Source organism: Lucilia sericata, unplaced genomic scaffold (assembly GCF_015586225.1).
Source record: "Lucilia sericata isolate MDLA Ls3-8-SP2 unplaced genomic scaffold, ASM1558622v1 Contig000323F_arrow, whole genome shotgun sequence".
Taxonomy (NCBI): Eukaryota; Metazoa; Arthropoda; class Insecta; order Diptera; family Calliphoridae; genus Lucilia; species Lucilia sericata.
The window spans coordinates 43,849-54,908 of NW_023994346.1; the positions used below are offsets into that span (position 1 = coordinate 43,849).

General features: G+C 29.1%; 3 protein-coding genes across 4 annotated transcripts; 2 read left to right on the forward strand and 1 right to left on the reverse strand.

The window, feature by feature from the left end:
• Nucleotides 1-533: 533 nt before the first annotated feature.
• LOC119603646 (suppressor of lurcher protein 1) lies at nucleotides 534-2,277 on the reverse strand (the record flags this gene model as incomplete). Its single annotated transcript, XM_037955755.1, has 3 exons — nucleotides 534-881; nucleotides 999-1,203; nucleotides 1,782-2,277. Coding segments are annotated over 3 exons (1,032 nt in total), but the record flags the coding sequence as incomplete, so codon positions are not given.
• LOC119603652 (DNA ligase 3) lies at nucleotides 2,143-5,355 on the forward strand. The gene is made up of 7 exons (XM_037955763.1): nucleotides 2,143-2,635; nucleotides 2,844-3,037; nucleotides 3,119-3,316; nucleotides 3,366-3,529; nucleotides 3,602-3,671; nucleotides 3,731-3,912; nucleotides 3,976-5,355. Exons 1-7 carry the CDS (start codon nucleotides 2,278-2,280, stop codon nucleotides 5,297-5,299), a joined length of 2,490 nt encoding a protein of 829 aa, XP_037811691.1. The 5' UTR covers nucleotides 2,143-2,277; the 3' UTR covers nucleotides 5,300-5,355.
• A 1,382-nt stretch (nucleotides 5,356-6,737) lies between these two features.
• Nucleotides 6,738-9,288, forward strand: LOC119603654 (probable cytochrome P450 9f2). Of its 2 annotated transcripts, none has more exons than XM_037955765.1 (4): nucleotides 6,738-7,007; nucleotides 7,719-8,232; nucleotides 8,324-8,978; nucleotides 9,043-9,288. In XM_037955765.1, the coding sequence occupies exons 1-4, from the start codon at nucleotides 6,805-6,807 to the stop codon at nucleotides 9,207-9,209; spliced, it is 1,539 nt and encodes a 512-aa protein (XP_037811693.1). In that variant the 5' UTR covers nucleotides 6,738-6,804; the 3' UTR covers nucleotides 9,210-9,288. The 2 variants fall into 2 exon arrangements, with proteins under 2 accessions (XP_037811693.1, XP_037811694.1); XM_037955766.1 differs by lacking the exon at nucleotides 6,738-7,007 and adding an exon at nucleotides 7,137-7,515.
• The last annotated feature ends 1,772 nt before the right edge of the window (nucleotides 9,289-11,060 follow it).

Sequence of the window (11,060 nt, forward strand, 5' to 3'; positions counted from 1 at the left end):
GAAAAAACTGTTAAAACACCCTGTTAGCAAATATATCAACCTTAATTTGACAAACAAATATTATGAATACATAGTCAGAAAAAAAAAAATTAATTAGAAAAATTAATTATTGTATGAATTTTTTTATTTAGAATTTCGAAAACTTTTTTAATTTTTTTATTTATTTTTTTCTCTTTATTTACACAAAAAATAATTTTTTTAACAACAACACAATTTGAGCGTAAACTTTTTTTAACTATCACAAAAAAAAAATTTTCAAAAAATAGGGAAAGAAAATTTATCATTATTTCAGTAACTTTTGTTGAATAATTTTTCAGAAATATATTTTTAACCACATTAAAAAATATCTGCCAAAAATTACTTGGTTAATTTTTATAAGGAGTTAAGAATTAAATTTTTGACCATGTTTATATAATTTTTAGTATAGTAATGGGGGTCATTAAGAAGTAAAAAAGGACAGGTATCTTAGACTTTCGAAATGAATTTAGAAACTAGATGTTTTGTACTTTTCTAAAACATTTATTTTTGTGTATTTTAACTAAACACAATTTCACATAAAAATCATATGAAAAGGATATAATAATATTAATAAAAACTTTACAAAATGAATAGGTGTTTCGTGATTTGATCCATTGGATAAAATTGATGTATAACTTTGTACCGAAGTATTTTCAGAAGGCGTTGATTTGCCTTCAAACTCATAATACGCACGAAAACCATTACGATCGAAGCGATCGTTTGTATAGAATGACACTCTGAAGAAACGATCATCTGAACGTATTTCAAATTTATCACGTTTGCCACAATATTTTGGAAATTTACGATCCGTACTGATAAAATTTGAAAATTCAACATAATCACTGGCTGTTAGATAACCGCAACTACATATATGTAAAAGGATTGGAAAATGTAAATAGAAACATAAAAATATAAAATAAGTAAGAGAAATAATAAAGCATTATGATAAATATTTGCGATGTTTTTGTGTTGAAAATTACCTGTCTATACCCTCCACATCGAAAAAACTAAAATTAATCTTGACTTTTTCCTCAAATTCAGCATAAAAAAGATAGTGACAAGCAATGTTTTGCGGATAAAGACCTGGAAAATTTGGCGAAGTAAAAAATCCTGTTTTCTTTGTTGTACTATTGTAAATAAAACTGCAATTGTGACCCAACTGATAGCCAGTAGTTATACCATAATCTTGTGGAATTTGTTTAGTATAAAAAAATATATAAAATGTATAATTTATATTAAAATAATATTGGAATTATGTATATTTTTGTGGATATGTACATTTTTAATAGAAAACAAACAATTGGAATGTAAAGCTTGGCCTTTTTGTTATTAAAATGTTTATATCATTTGTAATACTTTACGTTCGATTTAAATAGTTTTTTCACTGCGTACCTAATTATTACAATTATCTATTCTTTTTTAATTCAATTATTTTTAAATATGTATTCATCAATTTTACAAAATGAATTCTTAAACCTATAAATGTTAAATTCTTGATAATTAAATTTACAAATCGAATTAAAAAGTTTGTCGTTCGTAATCGTAAAAAACTAGTTTGAAATTAATCTATTACAAATTATTATTTCAACAATCAACAATTCAATTTGATATAGATTAAATGAAAGCTTGGTTTTATAATTCAAAAACATTTCTTGTGAACGATTTAAAAAATTGTTCATTTAAGTATTACAAGAAAAATTACAGACCATGCTTTACATACGCAATAATTATTAACTTTTAAATGACATTATTTTACAACTTACTTGTTAAAAACTTGTATTCCGCTTTGAAACCGTAGTATCCAACTTTTTGTTGATTTGTAGGATATTTACCAATAAATTGTAACATTAGTTTAGGCCCTTTTGACATTATGGGCTTAGGTAAAAATGCCCCACAATAAAAATCAACCGGCTCATACTTTCCTTTAACTTGTGTCAGCAATTGCAAAGAATCATTTGGTTTACATTCTGATGAATTTTTATGTTCGGTGGGTATATTAAAGTCGAGAAATTTAATTTGAACACGTTCATCACCACTGGCATAAAATTCATAAATACATTCGATACGCCCTGTGTTGTGTAACGGCACTAGATTGTTTACATTGGCCAATCTGACATTTGATGTGAACAGCTGATTCGATTCAAATACCCCTGTTTTGTTCCAACGAGAGTCATAAATTTCTTTGCAACTTCCTAGAAATATAAATAAAAAAATAAAATATGAGTGATTTATAACAACAAATACAAGCAAAACCAATTGATGTTTTTACGCAAGCTTAAAAAAGTTTTGATTGTAAACAATTTTAGTCATTATAACATAAACAAACAAGCGAGCAAGATGTGGCATGTCGAAGACAATCGTTTGGCAACATTTACTCGAATTTGTGATGAAATTGCTGAGGAACGTAGTTACTTAAATAAGGCAAAGATTTTGGAGAACTTTTTGCGCAAGGGCTGTAATAAAAAGGAATTTCAAGGCGACACTTTACTATGGGTACGCATGTTAATACCGGGAGATTCTCAACGTGTTTACAATTTACAAAATAAACAAATGGTGAAATTATTTTCGCGGCTTTTCAATTGCGATGCCCATGAAATGCAATTAGATTTGGAACAAGGTATTATTAGACTTTCGGTACAAATGAAGATTACTAGCATAAGGAGTCGAATTAAGGAATGGTGTTCTTAATAGATAAACACTTTTACGAATTTAAGATATGCTGATAGTCTTGATATGTTACGAAATTTATTTCGCTTAATATTAACATAATTTAAAATAGGTTTCTTAAATAAATTTTAGTGTAACACTTTAAATATTTTTTTTAGAGGGAGATGTTTCTGAAACTTTGCGTAAATTCTTTGAATCTTCTACAAAATTAAAACCTCAAAAGAGTAGTAGTTTGTATTTACAAGAGGTGGAAGAGTTTTTACAGAAACTGGAGCAGCGTACTAAGGAAGATGAACAGACGGAGCTATTACGGCAGCTTTGTAAACAAACTACTGCTACTGATTTAAAAATGGTAATTTCGACTCAAAATAGTTTGTAAAATGTTAAAATCCATCCATAATTTCAAAACGTATACTTATGTACCTATTTCCAGATCATTCGAATAATTAAACAAGATCTTCGAATGAATGCGAAAGCAAGTCATGTATTGGCTGCTTTTGGCCCCATGGCTTATGCATCCTATCAAGCTACCAGAGATTTGGCGCAGGTAGTAAAGCAATTTTCATTTAAAGATGCCAAAGCGGGGAAAAAAGCTGATTTTGTACCGGTGACAGCAGTTAAAGGGAAAAAGGTGGGTAAATTAATAAAACAAATTGGGCCGAAATTGACCTCTTTTTTAGGGTAAAGTGGTTAATGTTCAAGTCATGACACCAATATCTCCCATGTTAGCTAATGCCTGTAATTCGGTAGAAGATGCTTTTAAAAAAAGTCCCAGTGGTTTATTCAGTGAAATTAAGTACGATGGAGAGAGAGTGCAAATTCACAAGCAGGGAAATGAATTTAAGTAAGTTTTCTTAAGAAAAATTATACATTATATGATGTGGTTTAATATTTAAAAACTGAAAATCCATTGCAGATTTTTTAGTCGTAATTTAAAACCTGTTATGGAACATAAAGTCAAACGCTTTAAGGAATTCATACCCAAGGTAAATGAAATTGGAACAATCTAAAAAAAATAGTTTTTTATATTTTGTTCAATATTTAGGCTTTTCCCGGGGCTGGTGATATGATATTGGATTCTGAAATTATTTTAGTCGATACCATAACAGGTGAACTATTGCCTTTCGGTTCTTTAGGAGCCCACAAGAAAAAAGAGTATCAGAACGCTGAAGTCTGTCTTTTTGTATTTGATTGTATATTGTTTAAAGGAGAAGATCTAACAAATTTGTATGTTTAAATCCAAAAATTTTAAAATAATTCATTACATTAAACTCAAAACTTTGCTTGCAGATCTTTTAGGGAGAGACGTAAAATATTAGAGGACAATATAACAACTATTAAATCCTACGTCCAATTATCAGAATCTCATTTTCTCAAAACTAAAAATGAATTGTCTCTAATGACAGCTAAAGTTTTGAAAGCCAACCTAGAAGGAGTAGTTTTGAAAGATCCCTCTGGCACTTATCAGCCAGGTAAGCGAGGATGGTTGAAAGTTAAAAAAGACTATCTTTTCGGGGGACGTATGGCTGATACCGCAGATTTGGTATGCTTAGGAGCCTCTTATGGTTCCGGTAAGAAAGGAGGTGTTCTTAGTATATTCCTAATGGGTTGTTATGATCGGCGTGATCGTTTGTGGAAAACAGTGACAAAAGTACATACTGGTTTAGATGATAAAACACGTTTAGAAATGCATGATCATTTAATGAAACTTATGGAAAGATCTGATGGAAAACAGACTCCCTCATGGTTTTTGTGCAATAAACCTTTAATACCGGATTTTATTGCAAAAGATCCAAAAGTTATGCCTGTATGGGAAATAACCGGTGCAGAATTTACAAAGTCTGGTGAACATACGGCATCTGGCATATCAATACGTTTTCCCCGTATAACACGTTTAAGAGATGATAAGTCAGCAGAACAAGCTAATGATTTGGAACTTTTGGAAAAATTGTATGAAGCCTCGAAAAATAATGTAAATGTTGATCTCTTAATTAAGGGATGTGATAACGACAACGACAACAAAGATGATAAAGTCAACATAAATAGTAAAATTAATTTACAAAAAACTCCTAGGAAAACTATACAACCAGAAGGTAATGTTTCACCCTGCAGCAGTAAAAAAATTAAAGTCGAAACTCCCAGTTCCAGTGGTAGGAAAAGGCAACTGGAAGAAGATAATGACAAACCACAAAATAGTAAAAAAATTAAAGCAGAACCTTTAGTTAACAATGATAAGAAAACTTCGCGCAAGCAATTGACTTTAGATAGTGCCTTCAAAACATCAAATAATATTAAAAAGGAAGAAAAGGCCGATCAAGTTGTAAAAATTGAAAAACAAAGTAATTTATTTAAGAATGTTGCAGCATGTTTTGAAAATGTTAAAAGCTCCACTGAGGTGATTAAACAGTTTAAATCCCATAGTGGTACAGTTACCACAGATCCCAAGAATGCTGATATAGTTTTTTATGAATCCTATGATGTTAAAGTTAAATTAAGTGATTGTAGAGTGAAGTATCGTAAAACTAGTCATCATTTAAATACACAGTGGTTATACGAATGTATAAAACAGAAAAAATTATTAGATTATGGTTTGTATGCGATTTGTATAAAGTAATGTAATTATGTAAATACAAACAATAAAAAACTTTTGTTAGCATTTGAGAGAACATACTATGCGTGGTTTTGTTTGAATGGTTTTAATGTTTAAACTTAAGTTATTCTATTGAATTGAATCGTCGTTTCTCCGACAGAAATAATTATGTATGTGTTGTTTGTTAGGTTTTCAGGAGAGCATAAAAACTGTTTTATTTCGTTACATTTGAAATTATATCATATCAGAATATCGGAAATCGAATTAACGTATTCGTGATCGAATGAGCTTTCGTATCGAAAATATATTTAATATGCCTATAATTTAGAGTCGAGTAATCTGAATATTTGAGTCATAATTTAGCAGATGTTTAGGATCTATATTGTTAATTCTATCCAACTTTTCAACATGAGATTTTTTGTTAATTTTTGTAAGAAGAAAGTGTTAATCCTAAGATTTATTTATTTCTTAGGTAGCTAATCATTGGTTTTGTTACCTTTTATAATGATTTAAAAACTAAATACTTATTTTTTGTAAGTCTTAAGGAGTTTTTATAAATTTAAGTGTAAATATAGCAGGTAAATTTTCATAACATGTTAATGGTAGATCCTTAAATAAGCCTCAAATGGATAAATCTCTTGTACTAAAATTTTACACTAAAAATATATTATTTTCAGTAGTGTCCCGAGGAACAGCATTTTTAAGAATCTCATGTAGGACACCTCTTTTTGAAATGGGTCTCATACATAATTTTAGAATTTGTTCTAGAGTATTTTTCCTCTACAAAATTTTTAGTGAGTTTGAGAGGCTTTTTATCTTTTTCGCAATAAAACAACTGAGCAGTGGTGTTGTGAGTAAGAACGCGAACTAAAGAACAAAAAGCCCATGTCCGTATTCTGTGTGAGCAATTTTTTTGTTTTCAAAACAAAACAACTTTTTAACTCCCTGTTTGTAAGTACTTATTTAAGTAAAATAATGAGTTAAAATGCTTAGCTTTTTAACTCATTACTTTTAAATGTAAGTTTTTGCAGTGATGTTACACAAAATATTTTGGGTTTAGTGTTGTCCGTTCGTGAGCTGGACAGTTCTCAAGAAAATATCCTATGGGGGACACAAACTTTACATGTTTATTTCAAAATTTTACCCAGTTTCAAAAAATCTTAGTTTTGTTTTATGATGGTTAACAAAATATTTTGAGTCTATCAATAACCGTTTGTGAGCTGGACCGGTTACAATAACATATACTAAAAATCCTTATAGATGACGATGTCCATTTAAATATGTCCTGATATCGATTAACTGAATAACGTCTTCTTTAAAAGTCGTGTTTTTTACAAAAACTCTCTCTCTTTCTCAAAAAAAAAAGCACAATTATAAAAATTGCTCTTAATAATGAAAGAAATATTTAAAAGCTTTTTATATTTGTATCATTTAACTATTATGGATTTGTATCAGTAGTATTATAAAATACTTGGACAAGTGCACAACAAATTTATGAATAAATAAAAAACATCGAAAATACATTTAAAATGTGGATAGAATTTATTATATTGGCAATTGTAGCAGCTATATTATTTTATCGTTGGGGTACAAAAAATAATGACTATTTTAAAAAACGCAATTTACCCTTTGATAAACCAACATTTTTATTGGGTAGCGGTATAGAAATAATATTCGGCAAGAAATCTGTTTTACAAATATTATGTGAACTCTACAATAAAGAAGATGACATGTATGTTTAACAATTTATTAATTAACATTTTTAAATTAAAATTTAATTGACTTAATTACAATTTTATACCCACTAATAGAATGTCACGAATAACAATTAAAAATAATAATTTTAAAATATTTTGTTCATTTTATCTTGTTATCAGGCCCATATTTGTTTGGCACTTCACTAGTTTAAAAAATCGGTAACCATTCAAATTTCTTAACAATTTTTTTCATGAAACGTTGAAAAAAATGTGGTCCCACGAAATGTTAACCCAATATCAATCAATACATTCTTTAATATACGTCAAATATTGAAATTCTATGATCATTTAAATTTCTTACTTTTTTATCATTTTAATTTTCCGTTAAAAACAATTTTTATGCAAAAACTTTCATTTGATTGAAATTCCTTAAATAAGCATCAAATTAAGAAAATATTGAAAAACTTGTGATTACTAGAATTTTTCATCGAAAATCGATTTTTCATAAAATTTAAACCGATGGTCGGGTGTAGCCTCCGGTAGGTAAGTGGCACTAGAAAGGATGAGCACATCAGGCTAGGTGTTTTTCTAGACTGTAGTTCCCTAAATGAAAAAAAAAAAAAAATCAAATATGTTTTCCAAACTAGATCACATTTTCCCAATTAAAAAAATCGTCAAACATTTTTATTTAGAGGTAAATAATATTTTTTAAATTTTACTTTTAATTTCTTATTTTTAAAATTAAGCGTTTATGGTGTTTTCGATGGTCGCCAACCGATTTATCTAGTACGAGATCCACAACTAGTAAAGCATGTTATGATTAAAGATTTTGATCATTTTGTAAATCGTCGTAATTTCCTAGACACCGGAGGAAGTGGCAATTTACTTATACACTCATTATTTTTCTTGCAAAACGAAACATGGCGTGATATGCGCAACACTTTAAGTCCAGCATTTACCGGCAGTAAAATGCGACAAATGTTTAAACTTATTGTCTCTGAAATAGAAGAGTCCATGAGATATCTCAGGGATGAAATACACAATAATGATTCGGAAGAAAATGGTTTGGAGTTGGATGTTAAAGATTTTACTTCACGTTTAACGGTCGATATTATAGCGTCTACAGCATTTGGTTTGCAAGTCAATTCATTTAAGAATAAGGATAATGAATTCTATACTAAAGCTCAAAAAACAATTAAGTTTACGGGACTGCAGCAAATTAAAATGTTGGTTATGGAACTATTTCCTCGAGTGGCGAAGGTAAAATTGAAAGTTTTCCCATTCTCTTTCAAAACATAACCTAATCCAAAAAAATTAACGGTTGAATTATTTAAATTTTTATTAATTTCAGTTACTTAAACTTGCTATGTTTGACAAGGATTTCGTCGATTATTTCAAACGTTTGGTTTTAGATGCTATGAAATATCGTGTGGAGAACAATATTCAACGTCCCGATATGATTAATCTTTTAATGGAAGCTAGAGGCATGATACCAACTGATACCCCAAAAACACATTTCCGTGAATGGAGTGATGTTGAAGTAGTGGCACAATGTTTCCTGTTCTTTTTTGCCGGTATGGAACCATCATCGGCTGTTATGAGTTTTAGTGTACACGAGCTTATGGAACATGCTGAGGTACAGGAAAAACTTTATCAGGAAATACTTCAATATAGTGAAGATTCAGAGAATGAATCCGTTACGTATGATACATTGAAAAAGATGCCCTATATGGATAAGGTGGTGTCTGAAATGTTACGCAAATGGCCGGTTAGCTTGATAACGGATCGTGTTTGTAATAAAGATTACATCTACGAATCGAATAATAAGAGGTTTGAACTTAAAAAAGGGGAAATACTACGTATACCAATGTGTTCCATACACAGAGATCCCAAATATTATCCCGAACCGGATGTTATAGATCCTGAACGATTTAGTGATGACAATAAATCGAAAATAGAAGGTGGTGCATATTTACCATTTGGTTTGGGTCCCAGAATATGCATAGGTTAATTTAATAGATTGAATTTATATTTGTATTGTTAATTGTAATTAACGTTTTATAATTTCAGCTAATCGTTTCGCTATAATGGAGATTAAGGCCTTTCTTTTCTATTTACTACGAGAGTACCGTTTGGAGGCATCCCCGAAGACAATGAGACCTTTAGAATTAAAAAAATCCGGTTTTCAAGTTATACCAGAAAAGGGATTTTGGATACAAGTTGTACCACGCAAATAACTTTTGTATAATTTTTAATTTGATTTATTTTATATATTTATTTTTTCATATTTTAAACAATAAAAAAATAATAAAATAATTAAAATATATTATTTATATGTAGGCTGGAACGGCTCACAGAAAAGGGGAAAAGTGTCCTCTCAAAATATAACTATTTTGTCATATGATGTTACCAGAGTATATAATTTTCTGAACTTTTTCCAATCCCAGGAATTCATTTATATAAATTTTCATTCCAGTGAGATGCATTTAAGTATCATTAAAACAAACAATTTTATGTTTAAGCTTGGTCATAGAAATTCATTCCGATCGAAAGCCGTTTTATTTTTCACAATTGAAATCGTAATTATTGGGTTTTCTTTACGTTCATTACTAAAAATTTTAATAAAATTAACAATTTAAAAATTTTCCCGCTTATAAACCCTTCAGGCCAAAGATGAAAAAGCTTTTTAAAATGGTGTGCTGATTCTAAAAATGACAATAAAAAAAGTAGTATCACCCACCAAATTTCAACATTCTGATTTCCTGACTCTATACTTGTGTCTCAAATATTCAATTCTGTTATTTTACAGAAGTTGCGAATATTGACCGTCTCTGTTTCTAGAATAAATTTAAAGTTATAAAAATGCAATTTGTAAAAATTTAGGGCGATAGAACAGTGCTAACTGTAGACGCCACGGCTCTAAAGTGAAAAGTGATTTTTGTTAAAATTTTACCACTAAAATTGTATTTTTGGATTTTAACAACAAAATTTTGCCAGACTGTCATAAATCAAAAAATTTAATTTTTTTTGATTTTTTTTTTAAATTTTATATCTCAGTAGAGATTCAGATCTTTTATCATAGATATTGATAATTTCGTTAACTATAGGACATACATTCTTAAAAGATGACACTAAAGCTACGTTGACATCTATCAAATAACCGACATTTTGATTTCTTTTAAATATATATTTATTAGGGATGTAACGAATGCTCGCTTTCGCATATGGGAATAATTCGCTTCCTATTTTATATTCGCATTCGCTTTTGTATTCGCAAAATCTTAGCGAATACCTCGGATAACGAATCCTCGGATAAAATGAGCTACTTTTACAGTCCCTCAAGTAGAATTTCATACAATTTTTCTCATTTTTTAACGAACTTCAAAAGTTATATGTTGAAATCATTGGAAACTTCAGCCATCTTATTACAAATTTCGCTTATGACGAACAAATTTGACTGGTCCCCTGGAGTTCGTTATAAACGGATTTGACTGTATTTGCAAAATTAGTGGTTACGTCTTTTTCGTCAAATATTTGTTAGGTGTGAACGTACCTTGACTGTGAGTTATTTCGGTTATTTCTTTAATATTTTTAAAACTCAAAAGTTTTTATAAAACACTGATCATTTTACGCAATATCTAAATAGGAATCATAGTCAAAATTCATCTTCTTAAATAATTAAGGCAAAATTTATTATTAAGTAAAATTTGCATTTTTTACTGTTTGATAAACCCCAGGAGAGAAAACGCTGACAAAGCAGTTTTTCTTCATGATAAGTAGGTAAATAAATGTATTTTAAATTTGTTGTAAATGACGAAATTAATATTTGAATACAAATAAAAAAATTATTCTAAAAATAATAAACAAAAAGGTTATAAATGTCGTACTTGTTTAAAAGCAATTAATTTTATCATTTTAACTACTTTCTACCTGGTCAGTAATATTTGTTTAAAATTTCATCAGACATAAAGAAAAATTAATCTACAATAATTGATATTGATAAGATGGATGGATGATGTTAATAAATTAAGGTTTTTAATAGTGTCTAGATAAAAGAGTATTATTTGACATTTTACAAAAAACGGTTA

Excerpts from the sequence above, each read along its gene's own strand:
- LOC119603654 (XM_037955765.1), top strand. The coding sequence starts at position 6,805 with ATGTGGATAGAATTTATTATATTGGCAATTGTAGCAGCTATATTATTT. Across the intron at positions 8,233-8,323 it reads TATTTCCTCGAGTGGCGAAG|TTACTTAAACTTGCTATGTT; the intron begins GTAAAATTGAAA and ends TATTAATTTCAG. Across the intron at positions 8,979-9,042 it reads GGGTCCCAGAATATGCATAG|CTAATCGTTTCGCTATAATG; the intron begins GTTAATTTAATA and ends TTATAATTTCAG.
- LOC119603652 (XM_037955763.1), top strand. The coding sequence starts at position 2,278 with ATGTTTTTACGCAAGCTTAAAAAAGTTTTGATTGTAAACAATTTTAGT. Across the intron at positions 3,038-3,118 it reads CTGCTACTGATTTAAAAATG|ATCATTCGAATAATTAAACA; the intron begins GTAATTTCGACT and ends ACCTATTTCCAG. Across the intron at positions 3,913-3,975 it reads GGAGAAGATCTAACAAATTT|ATCTTTTAGGGAGAGACGTA; the intron begins GTATGTTTAAAT and ends CTTTGCTTGCAG.